Raw genomic sequence first — 20,370 nt, 5'->3', positions numbered from 1 at the left:
CAGTCTTGAAAATAGTTACAGGTAGGTAGCCGTGTTGGTCTGAGTCGAAGCAAAATAAAAAAATTCCTTCAGTAGCACCTTAAAGACCAACTAAGTTTTTATTTTGGTATGAGCTTTCGTGTGCATGCACACTTCAGATACACTGGAAACGGAAGTGTCAGGCCCTATATATATATATATATATATATATATATATATATATATATATATATATACACATACATACATAGGGTGGGGGGGATGGGTGATGGGCTGATGGGAGTGGTAAACCTGTGGATGGCTGTTAACGGCTGCTGATGGCTGCAATTAGTCCTGGGGGGGGGAAACAAGGGCTGAGGTGCTAAAGAAAGCTTGATCATGCATAATGAGATAAGAATAAGATAAGAATCCAATGTCTCTATTCATCCCAGGTGGCTCCATGGTTTTAAAACCATGGAGCCACCTGGGATGAATAGAGACATTGGATTCTTATCTCATTATGCATGATCAAGCTTTCTTTAGCACCTCTGCCCTTGTTTTTCCCCCCAGGACTAATTGCAGCCATCAGCAGCCGTTAACAGCCATCCACAGGTTTACCACTCCCATCAGCCCATCACCCATCCCCACCCACCCCCACCACCCTCTGTATATATATATAAGGGCCTGACACTTCCGTTTCCAGTGTATCTGAAGAAGTGTGCATGCACACGAAAGCTCATACCAAAATAAAAACTTAGTTGGTCTTTAAGGTGCTACTGAAGGAATTTTTTTATTAGTCTTGAAAATAGTTGCACACACCATCACTTCAGAGACTGACTCTGCAAGTCAATAAATCAGTTATGCAGCAGCATAGTCCACACATCAGTAGAATCACCAATCGGTTCCAAGCTGAAAACACCAAGAACATTCTATCCTACCTAAGCCAAATTAGACAATGGATATATTTTGATATCTGGGTATATAGACCACATCCTAACAAAGAAGCCCTGTTAAGAGAGTATGGTTGCCTGGCACCAGCAGAAGTAAAAGGCTCTTCAGAGACAGCCTTATCCATTTTCTCCAGTAGATTGCTGCAGTTTTCAGGAGAATTTATCCTGCAACTTCCAAAGGTCTCAAAAGCCTCTTCTGCAGTATCTCACAGCAAGGCTTTTTAGTGTGGCTGCCCCTGTTCTGTGAAACAACATTCCTGTCGAGATATGATGGAAGCCCACTATATGCCGTTTCCAGAAACGGCTGAAGGCATTTTTGTTCCGAAAGGCTTTGCCAGCTGGATAAATGGATCTTTACATCATGCCCACTTGCTAGGGTTGTAGACTTGTTTTAAATGTGTCTGTGTTTGTGTTTTTAATCACTTCATATGCAGCTAACCTTCAGACCTTCAGAATGAAATAATAATTATTAAATAATGGGCAAGCATGACACTATGAGAGAACGAAGCAGAACTTTATAGAAGTGTGCAACATCAAGTCTGAAACTAATTCAAAACATTCTGTTCAGGAAATCTATTAAATCTTGGGGGCAAATACACTGAACCAGTTCTTACAGAAACCACTGAATGGAACCAGAAGAGAAATACCAAGGCTTATGCATTTGAAGGTCATTGCAATCTGATCCAACAATAACTTTTCAATCCTCAAATATACTGGCTAAAAGAGGGGTTGCCTGTGAGGAGTAACAAGTAACCAAAGGGGTAACTCAAAGGAGTCCTATATTCGTCACATTGCCCCCCCCCACCTCCGGCTTTCTGGCAATTGCTATTACTTAAGGATATTTCGTTCACAGGGAGCTGAGAAGCAGAGAAATAGGACTGCTACATTTTCTGAAAAGGCTCACAAAAAGACTACCTTTTTTCCACACTGCAAATCCAGTTATGTACCTAGAAAGCAAAATACTGGTGCCCAACATTCTGGGTGTCAATGCATGGTTTAAACTACATACTCCAGAATGCCCAGTAAAGCCACACTAGGAGATTGTTTCAGCCAAAGGATGCATTTCCTGCCAGCACTGGGGTGGGGTGTGTGGGGAGGAGGGAGAATATGCACAAAAAAGGGGCATACTTTGGTCAACAAGACATCTGAACTGGTTCAGTTTAGGCCCATGTCCACGTGACAATAGGAGCTATGCTAACCACAAATGGGTTAAAAAAACAGCTCCCGGGACAACATTAAACATGTGTGTAATTTCATCTCACAGAAGATTACACTACATGATGCCTGAAAGAAGACTGATTTTTAATTTAAAGATGCTTAATTAAAATATACCACACACAATTGAAGATATTCAATTGAATGGGTAGGAGTCAACGAGACCCCAAACTCTCTGCAGCAGATTTTGGCGGTATGCAGGGGGCTGCAAGGGGAGGAAAAGAAGGAGAAGTCTGCTTCTACAAGCTGACCGACATGGTTGAATGTCACTCTGAAAAATGTTTTTTTTGTTTGAAAATCTGACAAGTGTTGACAAACGAAATAATTTGTGTTTAACACTGCTTGGTGAATAGTCAATATAACTATTATACATAGGTATTATACATATGTTTATCCTTTAACATAATCACAACTACCTGAATTTCACTTTGCCTCTGACCTCACAGCTAACATATTTATTTCCCAGCACCAGGGACAAGAAAGCTGTGGCTCTCCAGACTATAACTGCTGTCATCCTGGACCGTGGGGCATGCTGGCTAGGGCTGATGGGAGTTGGGAGCCCCAGAGACTCTCCACCACTGCATCTGGTAACATTCCACATATCTGATGAAGTGGCTAGAGCCACAAAAACGTCACAGGACTTTTATGATGCACTGTTATTAATGCTAAATTCTCCCATCCTTCAGCAACTGATATGGTTCTCTCTCTCTCTCTCTCTCTCTCTCTCTCTCTCTCTCTCTCTCTCTCTCTCTCTCTCTCTCTCTCTCTCACACACACACACACACACACACACACACACACACACACCTCGTTACAGAAGAAAATACAACTTTGCCAACTCCTGAATAAAAAATAGGAACTGAGTCACTCAGTTATTTGCTCTGCGGATACCTTTCTGCAGTGCACCTGCTCTCAACATAATGTAATGTGGGTTGATATGGAGGAGGTTTGATATGGATGAATGGGTGAATGGCCCTGCATTGTGCCATATGTTGGGGGGGGGGGGTGTTGCCTATTGAACATTGTCAAGTATGAGCCTCTGGTTCTATTAAAAGATCCTTTCAAACACGGTAAATTATGCCCTTCAGTGATTTTTAGCTTATTAAGCAAGCTAAAACTGAAGCTAAGCATTCATTTTCCACAATATATAAGGCCAACCAGTTGAAGACACTGGAAAATGAAGTTAAAATAGCAAGTTGCATAAAAAGGGCATTCTCTGTAGCCGTATGACGGTATAGGCATAGGAAGGACTGGGTACAGAGAGCTTCTTGTTGCTATTTTTTTTTAAATAGCAGTTCCTAAAAGGCTATTCTACTACAGTCCAAAATAAATAAATAAACTTTTGACCTTTCAGCTTCATTATCTATATTACAGCAGCTCACCATGTAACAATGCTTTTGGAAAGGATATTGGGAGGTACCTGCAAACTTCCTTCCTCCAATGTCAAGATCTTTAGTTATGAAAACTAATGAAAGTTCTTATGATATATCTGAGAATATACACAGGAAAGGCCAATGATTTTACAAATTCAATCTCACAGCTACTTTCTTTATCCAACACACAAATCCAGGGGTGGAAATGAAGGGAAGCAGGAGAGAATCCATACAGGGAAGTCAAGACTGTAGTACTGTACATGGTGCATGGACAAATCCATACGCTTAGTTCACAAAATAAGGGATTCTGATCTGGGAATTTGCACCATCTGACCTGCAGATCTATCCCCCATCCCAAAATCCCAAATATAGGACTCTTGTTACTCCATGATCCAGTTACAGGACTCTGCACATATTCAAGGGCATTCACTGTTTTCCAATTTATCCTGATGAAACAGGAATATAGAACTGGATCCAGCCAACAGGATTGTCAATCACACAATGATACAACAATGCCAGGTGACTCATTTTCCTTTAGCTACACAGTTTGAAATCAAACTGTTGTGGTCAAAGGCACAGCTCTTTGCAAGCACCAGTGATCATTATCTGTACTTGCAAAGCACCAGGGAGCCCCGTCAGCAAAGAAGGCCTGCTTGCACAGGAACAAGCTAGAACTCATTTTAAGCTTCTAGTTGTTCCTTTAGAGCCATATCCTCACCTGCCTTGCACCTGACACCACAAATGTCAGGTGCAGGGCAAGTTGGCAAAGGGTGTTTTTTTGGGGGGGGAGGGACCTTATATTGGAGCTAGTTAGGCCAATGGAACAGGAGGTTCCTCACCCCTGAGCTAAGCCACAGCACTGAAAGCAGGTTCCAAAGCTAAGCAAATTAAACCCACCCAACCCTTCAATACCTTTTAGGAAAGGACAACATTTAATCACACCCATCAAGCATGTTGAGAAGCGTATTATTTAATAACGAACGAGTTCCAACTTTTCCTTGGGTCACTGCTCTGAAACAATGACCACAGGATAATTTATCTTTGCTTCTTTAGTAATGCTAGGTCACAGGCACTCAAATCCTAAACAGTTAGAACAGCCAGAAACAATACAATGGGCCTGGCAAGAGCACCACGTTCTGTCAGAGATGGCCAGATTACTCAAGCTTAAAATAAAACCATAAAAGGCTCCTTCATACCCAGTTGCTCTCCTATGCACTCTACAGAAGGGAACATCAATCAACCTTTTTACCCCATGGTGGTTGCTAGCACTCTTACTGGATGGATTTGCAAGGTAGCATAGCCATGGTTAAGTTTGCCCTGCCATGCAGCTAGATGCACCAAACAAACAGCTCTGTTATGTAGTTGCATGCACGACCTGTAAATGTACCCGTAGTCCTAAGTGGCAGCTACCAAGCTTGGAACATCCCTTTGAATGGCTTGGATCAGAGACATGGTTTTTCTAGAGGCTGCAGGTGCCAATCCCAGATGAGAAAAGACTGACTAGATATGCAAAATCTATGCACCTCTCTAGGAGACATGCTGCTGTCAACTCTACCCACGTTGCTGTTCAAGGTTTCTATGATTCTGTGCGGCCACTCAAGAGTCTGTGCTGTCACTTGGTCCTATCATTTGCCAGAGCTTCCCACTCACTGGATATCAAAGTATCTTAAATTATGTTTACAAAGGTATCCATTTTGGATCTCATGCCCCTTTCCAAGCTAGTGTGCCCTCTCTGTTGAGAAGAGCCAGGAAGCTTGGGAGGCTAGACTTAGCATGGGTAATGTTCACCTATAGTTAACCTATAGTGCCAGGAAATGCCAAGGATGCAGAATGAAAAGTGACGGTGCTGAGTATTGGCAAATACCAACTAAAAGCTGCTTGTTAATACCACAATATATCAGGGACAGGAGAGCAGACCCTTGGAAGAGCAACACCTTTGTCTTAACTCACTGATAATCCAATGTTATTGCAAGAACTGAATGCTCCTCCCTGCGCTGCCATCAGATATCTCTTTCAGGCTCCCATTAGACAGCCTACTACTGAATATCCTCTTAAAAGTCCAATACCTTACCGTATATTGATGGCTTTTGAGGTTGCACTTTGACCTCACTGCAGACACAGGAATGGTCACTTGGCTCATGAGGTCATTATGACATTAAAAGCATATATTGGTCATAGGCCAATGAGGTTATTTTCTTCCCACTACCACTGAACTCTTCTTATGGGCGGGGGGACAGGGCACAGCCAAGTCCATCAATCCTCTCTAGGAAGTGAGATGAGTTACAGGCAAGACCAACTAACCTGTGTTGTGCTGGTCTAGCTTCCTCCAGAGTTCCAATATGGATGTTCAGTTTGTATAACTGATTCCCCAATACTTCAATCACTTGAAGGCCTTGACATTCTAGCTTCCAAATTTAAAACTTTTGCAGGTTTGAAATAGTTTTCCGAGGAGCCACCATATGATAATTACTCATCTCCTCCCAAATAGAGCTGTGGGGAGCCCTCCTTAATTTTAACTCCCCCACCCCCAGCACACACTAAAGTGCAACATTTGTTATTCAGATTACACAGAAAACACACTCATTTATTTATTTATTATCTTAAAATATTCCCTTTATTTTTTCACACTTCTCCAAGATGACTTTCCAAAGTGAGTCATACAGGAGAAATCAAACCGTGGCATCAGCTTCAGCAAAATAACCCATTCACAAGCAGAATCCAACTTGGATAGCTTCTGTCCTACGACTTAGCACTTAATTATTGTTACAAACAATGCGCAACAGCACAATGACTAATATTAAGAAAGAAGAAGTTGCTGTTCTAGGTTTAAAGGAGCAAGTTAATTTCACAGTTTTACAGAATCCACTGCGGCTTTTTCTATTTCAGACCTTCACACAAAAGCCAATAAAACCTGCTTAGTGTGTCTGTAGTTGCACTTTCATGTGCATTTATTTATTTATTTATTTATTTATTTATTTATTTATTTATTTATTTATTTATTGTTCTTGTTCTTTAGAATCAAACAGAAGCAAGCCACATAATTCAGCCAACCCCTTCCACATCCTAGTCCAAAGGAATGAAGGAAAAGGGGAGGAGTGGTTTAAAAAGCCACAGTTCTTTTTTTAAAATCATGTGCTGAGTACAGAAGAAGAAAAAAGGACAGAAACAACAGGGAGTGTTGCTACACTTTAAAAACTTGACACATTTTATTTATGCTATCTGGTGCCGTCTAGTCCAGCGTTTCTCAACCGCTGTTCCTCAGACCTTGTGCCGGCTAGAAGGGACGTCTCCCTTCTCCCTTGCTGGCTGTGGGGCGGGCGGAGGGAAAGCCAGCCAAACGCTTTGCGCGGCTCTGGGGCTTTCCCTCCGCCCGCCCCACAGCCAGCCAGGGAGAAGGGAGACGGCACTGGGCGGGCAGCGGGGCAGGCTGGCCAGCGGCCCTGCTTCTAAGGGGGGGCAATTGCCCCCTCCTACCCCCCTGCCTACGCCCATGCTACAGTGTACAACTCAAAAAGCCAGAACATAAGGGCCAAAGTACTCTTTCATGGTGCTCTGCATTGTGAAGCACATTCCAATGTTGCTTATCACACGGGTAATTACAGGCACAGTTGTAGGCCCTACTATGCAAAAACACCAGAATCATTTATATTTTATACAAATAATTGTATTTATACACTATAAGGATACTGTTTGAAATAACAAATGTAACCAAAAACAAAGTAAATGAGGCAGTTTTAATGAAATACTTCACTATGCAGCAGGACTCCATTACTTTATAGCTGCAGGGTGAAGGGAAAGAGCCACAGGGGACGCATATACGCTCCCTGTTCTTTTTACCGCATCTTGCTCACTTAGTTCATCTTGTATGGGTGGGAGCAGAGAGCACAACGCCACAGAACTCCACCGAGGAATTGTGACGACCAGGAATACTCTCCCAAAACAGCAAGCTGAAAGTTCCCGTCAGTTACCACAAATACCAGGGCCAGCCCAAGACATTTTGCTGCCTGAGGCACAAGACAAGATGGTGCCCTGAGCCCCACCCCTCCATTTCATGGACAGAAGCTGAATGGACTGGCAGTTGAATCTGCTGGCAACGGTACGGCATCCTCCAGTGTGCCTGAGGGAAGTAGGCTCATTCAGGCCTGAGGCACTGATCTCTGACAGAGAGGAATCGCCAGGAGCTCAGGAGGCGAGGGAATGGGGCTGGGGCTGCTGCCACTCCCAATATCTGCTTCCTGAGATGAATTGCTTCTAGTGGATTGGCCAGTCCTGCCCATTGGTAAGCACCAATGAACCTTCATAGTTTTGTTATATTTGTTTTGAAGCCAACTAAACCTCCATAACTGCATCATGAACTGTGAGGAAACAAAAAATAAAAAAATTCCTTCCAGTAGCACCAACTAAGTTTGTCATAGGTATGAGCTTTCGTGTGCATGCACACTTCTTCAGATTTCATGCATGCACACGAAAGCTCATACCTATGACAAACTTAGTTGGTCTCTAAGGTGCTAATGGAAGGATTTTTTTTATTTTTTGTTTCGACTACATCAGACCAACACGGCTACCTACCTGTAACTGTGTGAGGAAAGTGCAAGTTACACAAATTTGCTTACCATTTTTTTCCTTTGCAGAAGCAATAGCAATGCATACTTGACACCTGTATAGCAACTTCAATCGTTCAAAGCACTTCACACACATTATCTAGTTGTAGTCTTTGCGGCACCCCTGTAATGTAAGCCAGTATCATTCTTGCCCATACTGCAGATGGCAGGGGACTGTGGCTGAGACCAGAGTGATTTACCCAAGGTTAACCAGGGAGTTCATAGCAGAGGCTTAATTCAAATCAAGGTCTTCCCGGTTCATAGCTCAGTCTCTTAGCCACTATGCTACACTGCAAGAAAGGTGTGTAAATATTACTGTCCCATAATGCAATTTTTCTCCATTGGTATGACTCATGTAAGAATGAAAAAAACAAAAACAATGGAAGTTATTCTCCAAAACTTGAACATGAATCTTTATGAAGCTGAACTATTCTATTCTAAGCAGGATGAACAAAGTGTTTGTTATAAATGCCTACTGATTATTAAGTGACTAAGGGATTAACATCTGTCAAACAGATAAAATGAAGATAAGAACACTCTTCCAGTGTCCTTTAGTCCTCTGGCTTTTAACTTACTGGTTGGCCACACTTGGAACTGAGGAACAGGAACACCAATCAGAACCAGTCTGCTCCTCCCTTTTAATTCCAGTTCCAAAAGCTAATTGAAATTAAGCAGAGGAAGTTTCTCAAGAGAGGAAGAGAGCAGGCTGCCAGCAAACAAGGATGTAGCACTATTTGGGATGGGCATATTCATCTCATTAAGAAGAACAGAACACCAATGAGGTACTCACTCAGGAAGAGAATGGGAGGCTAAAATGCTGGGGCTACTGAGTTGCCTAGCTGAAAAACAGAAGGAGGTTATATTCAAATGCAAAATCTTGTCATCTCCCTAGCTCAGGGCTGCCTCAAGGATATCTGGCACCATGGTTCAAAGATCCCTCCAGCGTGCCACCCCCCCACACACATTCAAAGATCCCTCCGGCACCACCACCACCCCATTTCACCTCCTGGCAGCCCTCACACGCTGCAAGGGTTTGGTGAAGCATGCGCGCATCGTGGTGGGCCTTGGCACTTCGGCAGCTCCCACGGCCATGCCCTGAGGGCCCCTTCACCGAGGGGGAGATGGGAAAGGCAAGAGGCAGCCCTCCAGGCAGGCAGCGCTCCAACGGGACGGAGGCTCCGGGCGCTGCTCAGCATGGTGGAGGCGGGTGAGGGCGGCGAACTGATGCAGGGAGGTGCTGCGTCCGACCTCCCCGTGCCACTAGCCTCTATGGCTAAGACGCCCCTGCCCTAGCTAAACAAAATGCAATCTATGTGCCAATCATCACTGGCAGAGGCAGGGGAGCGCAGGGGGAGCGCACTGCCCCTGGCAGTGCAATCCCAGTGGGCTGCCAATCATGAGCCCATTTATTCCTATGCAAACTGGTGGCCACATCACTGTAAGGTGCAAACAAGTGCCGTGCTACTTGAAAAAGACTACATGTGTGCTGAAAAGGTCCAGGGAACATTTTCTAAGAAAATGCTTGAAAGGGGTTGCATCCTAAATAGATGCAATCCACAAAGCACTAGCTGGCTTTTTTTAGCAGGACAAAATGCAGACACCATCCATCGTGGTTGAAGACTGTGCTTTGCATAAGTTTGTGGAACTATATCCACAATCATTTTATAACAGAAAAAAAATTCCTCACTCTGCTACAGGTCATGGGAATTCTTGTTTTGAAACTCACATGCCACCTATTATTACACTTCATCTACTATTTTCATTCAGTTTCACTAATTTGGAGGTTTGGCTAGAATAGTATTTGGGAATGTATGTATGTGTGTGCATGTGTGCACTGAACATGTATACTAAAGATTTGCTCTGAACCTTTTGCAGGCATGTCCAATAAGCCTCTCTGATGGCTTTATCGGAATATTTTCCAGGCTCACTACAGAGTTAAAGTGGCTTGGACGATGTGTGAAAAACCACATTAGACAAATTTGACTTTCGAAGCTAAGTTTGTAAATTCAGCTTGTGCTTAATGCCAAAAGTCTGTCCTTTCTATTGGGCAGCAAGAGTGTACAAGCAAATAAATAATATATGCATGATGTTGAATTCCCCTCCTCTTTAAGCCAGCCAGCGACTTGGTTACATCATCAGAGAGGAAAATATATTCAAGTAACAGGATAAATATGTTCAAGTAATAGAAGTGGTATTCAAGGAGACCAACCCATTTTTGGACTGAAACCTAAAAAAAAGTCACTGCAAGAGAAGCAGTGGATGAATACAATGCCCAATAATAGTTCCCTATTGGCTCTTTAAAATGCAGATTGCAGAGCAATCACCTGCATCCTGCGCAATCTTGACATCACCTGATTCTCACTATACTAACTGAAGGTAGCTACGCAACTCAAATCCACACCACATTGAAATAGAAAAAAGGCACCTATTTCGATATATTATTTTGATATATATTAATAACAAATAATAGTTGGGGGGGGGGGAAGGAGGCAGAGAAAGGAACGATGAAGGACGTATGAAAAATTCTTTCCAGCACAGCTTGTGAGGGCAGCAAGCATCACGGATATGTGGAAAAGCTCTTTTACACCAGATAGGAGTCAAGACTTCCCATAAGCAAGGAATGGTGGTTTACTAACCATAGAAGTATTTCTCTGAGAGATGGAAGTAAATTTCCTAGGCTGCCTGGTTGGTACAATTGTAAATATCCATAATTTGCCATAGTACTAATATCTACAATGACTTGGATCCTAAGATCCTACTGTGGGAAGAGGCAATTTTCACTGGTAGTTCCTTCCCCCTTGCAGCTCCCTGTGCTTCTGTAAAATGTGTTCTGGAGGGTTGGGGAACATGGATAGTGCCGAGGGTGGAATGTGTATTTTTGAGTCCCCCCAAATAGGAGACATCTTATACATTGGGGCATCTTATAGATGAAAAAATACAGTATATTAGCAAATTCACTTTCTGTTCTGTGAGCTGCCATTTATGGCTGCCACTACCGTAGAAATACTTCCCAATCAAATACCTGGTATTGGCTGAAAAGGACAAAGGGATCCCACAGCACAATCTGACCTATGTGGTCTAGCATGCTCTGTAATGGAATACTGGCTTCTCATATTAAGTACATGTGAAGATGTCCTGAAGCTCATGGTCTACATTTTGCAACTACCCTGTTTCTCCGAAAACAAGACGTAGTCATAAAATAAGCCATAGCAGGATTTTTAAGCATTGGTAAGAAAGATTTCTTGGATTGTGCTTGTGCCAAATTCCTAACTACGTAATGGAGGAAGACCTCAATAATTTTGATATTCTCATGACGTAGTACCAAACATTTCATACTAAACCTACCTGCTGCTTTCCCAGTCAGTTACTTCCATACTCTGACAAAACAGAATCAGAGCCTACAAAAGCTCATGGCATAATATTCTAGTCAATCTGATTTCAGGAAATTGTTTAATAAATAATATTGTGGTGTAACATCATTCTTTTCAAGGTTTAAGTGGCAAGTCATTTGCAAAGATATGTTAATATGTATTTTTATTTATTAGATTTCTATACCCCCCTTCATTTCAAGGTGCTCCACAAGATAAAAATACAAGATAAAAGCACAAATAAATAGTTAAAACAGAAACAGAACAATAAGCCCCTCTCCCACCAAGACATTTAAAAGGCTATAGAATACTGTAGTAATCAGACCAATGCTTGGTTGAAGAGCAACGTTTTGCCTGGAGCCTAAAATATATATAATGAAGGCACCAGACGAACCTCGCTGGGGAGAGCATTCCACAAATGGGGAGGGGGCACTGCAGAAAGGGCCCACTGGGTAACATTTTCTCTCATCAGTCACATATTCCCTTAGCAACTCACCCAGTACTGCTTATGCCTGGTAAAGATAGGATATTGAGGGGATACTGAGTTATATGACAACATTCTGGGATGTACTATATGAGGAGAAAGAACTACAAAAATATTTCTAAGTATCTCCTTAATAAGGACAGATGACATCACAAACCCTATTTAAACCATACTGCGCACAGTGCAGTCTGGCCACTAAAATACCCCATTTGGAATAGAACAATATTTTATGTATATATGGCATTACCTCAAGTCAACCACAACACCTGGCTTTCAGACATATTTATAACCCAATTTTCCAGCCAGAGGCACCCGAATTTTGCAGAGCTAAGAAGAGAGAAAGACGGTTGCTCTTTTTAAGTTCTTACCAACCAGTCACAAAAAAATTTACTAGAGACTTCCTAAGTCCAGATTTCTATTTTATTATATAGAGGCTTTTGCCAAATTAACATCAATCTGAGATTAGAATTGGGTCACATAAGCTTATATAATACATTTTATAAGGGCTCTCAAATTTTAATTTCAGAGTAACTGCCTTAGGTCCAATGGTAAGGAAAACAAGTCAAAAGTCCAAAAATCCTTTTTACTTAAGAGCTAAAATACGAGGTTTTATCTGCAGCGAATCACAGTAATTCCATTAGGTTTATGCAAAAGTGGAGACCTTTATAAAACCCATTGGTAGTGTAAAATGGTTTCTCATCCACTACCTCCAGTACACACAAGTGTTACTAGCTACAAAACAGAGATGCTAACTAAATATATAAATTTAATCCAAAAAGTTAGCATATATTCCATGTATTCTGCCTTTCTTGTATACCTGAGGAAGCCAATTAAAAGATTCTTCTCTTCATCATTAAAACTGGCACCTTTGTAACGAATTTCTGTTACTTTACCAACAAGCTATCTCAGGTCACCAGTTTGCTCGCCAAACTTAGAGTGCTGGTCACTAATCAAAGCAACTGTTTAGAAAACCGTTTTAGAAGCAAAGTAAAATTAGCAACACAGTCATTGCAAAATTATTCTAACACATTGCCGTGCAATGGATAAGATCATCATTAATACACATTTTGCCATTTTCCATGAGCAAACACAGGTGCCTATATATAATCTGCTCATCATTCACACTCACCTTCACCCACAGCATCTCCACCCACTACGTTCAGGAGATGCTACCATAAACAGGTTGCCCTTGAAACAATGATATCACAGACGTGGTAATGTCAAAAGTGAGAATTACAGCTTTACCACCCCACCCCCATCTCTCTTTTCTGTGTTACAGTCCTACATTGCAAGGGGCTGTTCTAGATGACTCTCGGGGTCCCTTCCAACTCTACAATTCTATTATTCTATATCTAGTAGGAAATATGGTCAGTTAGAACCAGATGAGTAGGGTGTACCTCCCAGGATAGGGACATCCAATAAGGGGATGGAGGGAATAGATGAAACTTTAGCCATCTTTTTCCAGATCTAAGAAGCCTCAGGTGCTTCAGCCTTTTTTTGTAGGTTAGATGCTTCAACCCCATAATAGTTTTGGCTCTCCTTTTCCACACCCTTTCCAACTCTATAAGATCCTTTTTGACTTTGGGTACCCATACAAAGAACTGTCGTAGCATCATAAGCCCTTGCAGAGGTAAGGAACTTGAGGCCTAGGAGCCTAATGAAGCCCCTCTATCTGGGGCTCGGGACTCTCTCCAAGCCACATTCCCCCACCAGCCCTCCTCCATACCCTCAGGTGCTCTTCACCTGGTTGGAATGTGTCCTTGAACTGTGCCAGTGAGTCTTGCTCGCCCAAATAGAGGATGGAGAGACTTCTTGGAATGAAGTCTACTGGACAAGGTTAAAATGTCACATCTGTGGTCAAACCCACTTTCGCCTCTACTAAACCCATCCATCACTAGCATACAGCCCTTGGGCTAGAAAAGGTTTCCCCATCCCTGTTGCAATGTTGCATGATGTAAATGTCAGAAATTGCTCTGACTGAAGTTACGTTTATAAGTGACCACCAGGTACTCACCATTGTCACTAGGTACTAGAAAATGCCAGAGCATTAATATCACTTGGTCTACTAAACAAGGAGTTTACACAGGCTGTATCTCTGATCTCGTTTATTTTAAAAAATACACCTACTGCCGTGCCGCATAGCCTCAGGACTAACATTATGTTCCACGTGGAAGGACTATACAAACATCCTTACAGAACCAATTTAGTACATAATTTTGCTCACAAACTGCTCTGCATTATCACAGCCCATGTAAGGGTTATGGGAAGAACAAGCAGTACAAGTTATCAAATCAGTAGACAAATCCAGTTCTCCAGAAAAGCCATTTCTTATACATTTTAATACTTAACATACTTCCGTGAATATAGGTTCCACAGGACACAAATGGGGATTGATTCTGAATAGACATGTACCTGTATAGGATTGCATTGTCAAATACCTGTACTTATTTTCCCCAATAGCCATTGATATGAGATCGATATGAGATCAAGCCATTGATATATATTCTCTCCCAGATTTGAAACTGTATTTTGAAACAGCATGTCTCGCTTGGATATGGGATTGGATAAAATTGGAAAAAGAAGAGTTAGAACTAGAAGGACACGACAATAGATTTGGCTGGCACTCATATTTATGGTATTGGAAAGGGAAAATACATAAAGGTTTTTCAAACCATATACTAAGAAAGTCACTAATAAGAGTGTGGGGAAAATATAAAGATTTGTTAGAGTGGAAAACACCATGATGGCTGTCACCCACTGAAGCATTTTCACTTAAATCGACCAAAAAAGTAAGGTGGTTGACATATAGAGAGTTATTAACAGAAGAAGGTAAACTCAAACTAAAAGAGTATGATGAGCTGAAAGACTATTTACAAAGTTGGCTACACTATAGGCAATTAAATGAAAATTTTAAGGAAGACAATAAAAAGGGGTTTAGTTATACAATCTCCAGATTTCAAAAAGAAATAATGGAAGAGAATGTTAAATTGTTAAAAAAGCATATACTATTTAATTAGAGTGGGAAACCAAAGATGAAAAGCTTAAATCAGTTATGATTAAGTGGGCTCAGGATGTGGGACACAACATCCAATTTGAAAGTTGGGAAAAATTACAGAAAGTTGATATAAAATTCACAGATTACATACAATTAAGAGAAAAGTACATGAAAATGATGTACAGATGGTATATCACACCAGTGAAAATGGCAAATATGTTTAGGAAAGAAAATAACAGATGTTGGAGATGTAAGGAAAAGGAAGGAACATTTTATCATATGTGGTGGGAATGCAAATGCATTAAAAATATTGGGAAATGATATACAATGAATTGAAAAAAATGTTTAAAATGAATTTTGTCAAACACCCTGAAGCCTTTTTGTTTGGTATCTCAAATCAAGAGCTACCCCCCCCCAAAGGACATTATTTATGTATGCTACAACTGCGGCAAGAATCTTGATTGCACAATATTGGAAGATGGAAGAAATACCATTAAGGAACAATGGCAAGAAAAGCTGATGAACTATGCAGAATTGGCTAAGCTAACAAACTATGAAAGAAGGACAAAAAGGACTTAAAAAGAGTCTGGGAACCATTTACAGTTTATTTGCAGAAACAACAGAATGGACTGGATTCACTGGCAGGATTTGAATGAACTTTCACAACTTCATTTGAGTAACAGATATTTTAGAGAAATGATAAGGGATTTTATTTTTGTGTAGGAAAAGCAGGATATGATAAATAAAACTAAATAACAGCGGGGAAGTTGAAGGAAATCCAGCGGGGGAGTTGAAGGAAATCCAGAGGAGGGGAGGGAGAATAATTGTAAATAACATGATGGAATGAGATGTGCATCATTAATTGTTATAAAATTCAATAAATATTTTTTAAAAATAAAAGAAGAAGAAGAAGAAGAAGAAGAAGAAGAAGAAGAAGAAGAAGAAGAAGAAGAAGAAGAAGAAGAAGAAGAAGAAGAAGAAGAAGAAGAAGATATGAGATCTATATAGACTACCAAGGTCCTGGGGGGGGGGCTCAGAGGAAAAATCAAGAAAGAAGCAATGGAAGAAGCTCTGAGTCAGCTACCAGATAACTAACTCAGAGCAGCAAACCAATATTTCAAAAGCAGGCCATCGTGGAATCTGCTCTCAGAAAGTACAGTGGTACCTCGGGTAAAGAACTTACTTTCTGGAGGTGCATTCTTAACCTGAAACAGTTCTTAACCTGAAGCACTACTTTAGCTAATGCAGCCTCCTTTCTGTTCTCATCCTGAAGCAAAGTTCTTAACCCGAGGTACTATTTCTGGGTTAGCGGAGTCTGTAACCTGAAGCATTTGTAACCTGAAACGTTTGTAACCCGAGGTACCACTGTAATCGTAATTGGCAGGAAATAGAATCTTATCTGTCCATTTACGGTACACCACCTTCTCTAACCTGGTGCCTTCAAGAAATTTTGGACTTAAATTCTCATCAGCCCCAGGCTAGCACTGGCTCAGGCAGTTGACAGCTCTTAAGGCTTGCAGCTCTGGTTCTTTACTTGGCACATTTGCAGACGGGTTATTCCTTTAATGAAGGATATTTATGGAGTGTGGGGGAGTATTTCTACTGCATGTTCACTGTTTGTCTAGCTGCTGAGAACAGAACTGGACTATTTAGACACACAGATATTACATTTCATTCCAGGCAACATATCGTTCTGGGCAACTTATGAAAGAAATGAAGCAGCTATTCACTTCTGGTTCCAATTCGGAAGAGTTCTATGTAGGAGTTATACTGGTGAATTTGGGGGAAATTGAATCCTTCCATGCTTGCTGCTCTAGGCTCCTGAGATAAAGGTTAAGATACAAATGCAACTGAAATATTTGTTTATTTTTTAAAGAATTTGGGATTGGGAAACTAAGTCACAAGTTAAAGAAAAGCACTAAGAGTATCTGAAACCTTAGCCAAGCATCCGTTTCAAACTAATCTAGCACATTTAAAGTGCATAAAGGAAACATAAAAAACAATGTTCCTTATCATTCAAGTATTCATGTTTGTCAACAGGAGCAGAACAAATTCCGGATCACTCAAAGACTAACACTCTTAATATAAAATACTTTGCATAATAATTGCTGCTGAGCCTGACAAGCAGCATTAGTCCCTGGACAGCTTCCCAAATAAATTTTAATATATGTTAGTCAAACAAGTGCAGAGATTAGGCACCTCTACTGAGAAGAAAAGCACAATATATGCCATTGTCCCATGTTTCCTGGTCATTGTTTGTGTCATGGAAAAATCAGTGTTTTTCCATTGCCAGTTTAAGGGAGCATGAATTATTCAACTGTACCCTGAGATTTCCTTCCCCAACACACCCAGGTGCCTTGAAGTATCTGATGGAGAAAGAGTAACATGTTATATAATAATAATAATACGTTTGGAAAATCCTTAAGCTTCTACACACCTACATGTTCCTCCAAAACTACACCTTGCATGCAACCACCCTATGGCCAGTCGTCAGGCCATCACATCCTCCCTTTATGACTGCTGCTTTTGTGTTAACTTATGTCATAAAGCCTTGGGGCAGGGACCTCACAAAATACTAGGTGCATCTGAAGTGTTATATAATAATAGCATGTTTCCATTTATAAGGACAACATCCTCACCTGTGTTTCCCCACCCCTCAGGGAAAGATGTAAGCACACCTAGTAAATGTATGCAGAGGTGGTACCCTCTCAAGACGCAGGTGGAAGGAAGTACACAGGGAACTGCATTGCCCCATGTTAGGAGGGCAAATGAGGTTTTCAAGCTTGGCTGTGGAATCTTTGGCATCAAGCACCTTAAGACAAGCAACCAGAAACTGCTCTCTCAGGCATGCCTACCAATAGAGGAGCCAGAGAACAAGATTCACTTGTCTCACTCGGTTGCAGAAAGAGAACTTTTTAAGGGCACTACAAACCACCTACCCCTCAAAATAAAGGAAGAACTGTTTCAGTGAAGAAGCATTTTTAAAGTGCAATCTAAAAGCCTGCAATCCTGTAAAATCGGGTGCGAGGTGAGGAGGACCTGCGGCCCTCCAGATGTTATCAGACTCCAACTTCCATCAGTAAAATCTATAGGGGACCACAGGTTCCCTCCTACTGCTGCATACCAACACAGCTTGCACGGAACAAATTTCAATTTGAGGATCTTATAATACAATGGGATAATGGCTGAAAATAGTAAGGATTAAGGGAAATGCCGTTTTGCAATAATATAGTCTTTTTCAGACTGCAATGCATAATAGAAATGTTACATTAGCTGGAAGGAACAGGGGCAGAAGGAATAGAAGGTATGGCAGCAAACTCATTTAAAAAACACAAGTCTCATATAGCACTATGAAAACAGGCAGAAAGGCTGATACAAAGAAGGGCAAAATGACAGAACGTCATTTCTTGGGGATGGGAATTCCTATGCCAAGGAATGTGTGGCACCTCTCTGGCATCATAAGCAGTTTGATAACGGAACCAATGCATCTGATATAACAGCCAGGACTACTTGAAAGGGAAATCAGCATGATATTTATGAGTGTGTGACTGAAATAAATCTCAGCTTTCCTGTGTACCTGCTCTCCTTAACTCTTATTTTTCCTATCCAGCTGTGTCCAGGACATATACCTTATTACTATTGGTGACTATTACTATGAGTCACCATGCTTTTATATTGGGGACTAAAAGAGCTCATCTCAAACCAGCTACTGGGCATTTCCACTTCTATTCCTTTCAATTCACTCTGACTTCTACATACCTACTGAACTCATTAAGACTTCTGAATAGACATGCATAGGATTGTGCTGTCAGTCACTCATCTCAGCACACCCTTTATGACCCTAAGAAGCATCCAGTTTTGCTTGAGAGCCACTTTTAAGAAGGGGGAATAAATGGGCCAACTCTATTGGTCTACAGCACCCTGGTCATCAAACTCGATTTTTACCACTGCCTCCCACCATCACCTTCTTTTTCCTCAAGGTTGGCAAAGTGAATCCACTTTGTCCCCTTCTCCAAGTCAGATCTGGCCCACTCCTCCCTCACATTCATGCTTCAAGTACAGAAACCACTATTCATAGGGCAGAAGAGACAAAAGCTCAAGTCGTGAGGGAAACGTGGGCATTTGACAGAGGTTTTCCAGGGGGGTGGGACAAAACAAAACACTGAATGGGTGGGGGAGCAGACTAGTCTATTACACACAAAAAGAGAAGAACAGTACATTTGGCCTCATATCTGAGAACAATACATTTTGCCTCATATCTCAGGTCTCACAAGTGCTAGAAACTCCCCTCCCCTCCCCCTTTTTAATGAAATCTAGCGATCAGAAGATTATGGCTGGGGCGGGGGCCTGCTCTGCCTGGCACCCATGAAGAGAAGGGTCTTCATTATCCTTAGATTAAAGATCAGAATAATTTTAAAAGAAGTGAAATGTGGGCTTTGTTCTACAACCCGAGGCTAAGCCTTTTTCATGGCTTTTTATAGTAGAACTGCCCAAATGGGCCCATTAATTGGATGCCCACCCGCTTTCCTTTCCCCGTCCACCGAGCACCGCAGAGGGGCGCTCCACACCCGAGGGACCGTGGCGCGTGCCCTGCTCCCCACATCCTGATGGGAAAGATGACAGCTGCACCAGCTTAATATTGGGGGCTGCGGGGTGGGGTGGGGATCGCCGTGTGCACAACGCCCCCCACCCACCCACCCCCATCGCTTGCTGCAAAGGATCTCCCTGCACATGCATGCATCCATTCATTCTCACACACACCCCTTTCCTGGGGACGCCGCCCGCACTCACCTCCTGAAATCAAAGGGCATGTTGGTGGCGAACGCAGCTCAACCTCCCTGCTCCCCGCCCCCCTCCTCCCTCCTCTTCCTCCTCCTCCTCCACGGCCGCCACCTCCACCTCCTCTTCCCTGGGATTTCAGGCTCGGTCGTGCCGGCTACAGGGGGCAGGAAGTGACGGGACCAGCCCGGCCAGGCCAGAGGACGCGCTGCAAGAACTCATTGGGCGGCGGAGAGCGGCCGACGCGCCGCTTCCGCCGCGGAGGGAAAGGGGGCGGGCAGGTGGGCGCTGGGGGCAGAGCGAAGCGAGAGGCGGGGGAGGCGAGTGGGGGCGGGTACGGCGATCCTAAAATCTAGGCACGGCACGAGCCGGTGGGAACCCTCCGTCTGCATGCAGGCGTCAAACTTTTAAAAGCTGGGAACTTAACGGGTTAAAGGGCGCAAGACGGACGTGTCTGCAAAGAGCGGAGGGCAATTTGCGCGTGATTCAGTCTATAACTGAACTCTCATCGAACTGAGTAGACCTATAAGATTGTACAATAAGGCCACGATCCTACTACATGCGTGCCTTAGGAATAAGTGTCTTTGAACATATTCTGCGTAGATACGCGTTGGTATAATAATTATTTTATGTTTTAAATGAGCTGT

The 20,370-nt window shown here is 42.3% G+C and overlaps 1 protein-coding gene across 2 annotated transcripts in view; it reads right to left on the bottom strand.

The window, feature by feature from the left end:
- ERGIC1 (endoplasmic reticulum-golgi intermediate compartment 1) overlaps positions 1 to 19,881 on the bottom strand; it is a 77,930-nt gene extending 58,049 nt beyond the window's left edge. For both annotated transcript variants that reach the window (XM_035105300.3, XM_088661841.1), the window contains exon 1: positions 19,736 to 19,881. In XM_035105300.3, coding sequence (XP_034961191.1) covers positions 19,736 to 19,755 — 20 coding nt within the window. In that variant the 5' untranslated portion in view covers positions 19,756 to 19,881. The remainder of the gene's footprint in view (positions 1 to 19,735) is intronic.
- Between the last annotated feature and the right edge of the window lie 489 nt (positions 19,882 to 20,370).

Source organism: Zootoca vivipara, chromosome 2 (assembly GCF_965207765.1).
Source record: "Zootoca vivipara chromosome 2, rZooViv2.hap1.1, whole genome shotgun sequence".
Classification (NCBI taxonomy): Eukaryota; Metazoa; Chordata; class Lepidosauria; order Squamata; family Lacertidae; genus Zootoca; species Zootoca vivipara.
This window is presented reverse-complemented; position numbering and strand designations above follow the sequence as displayed.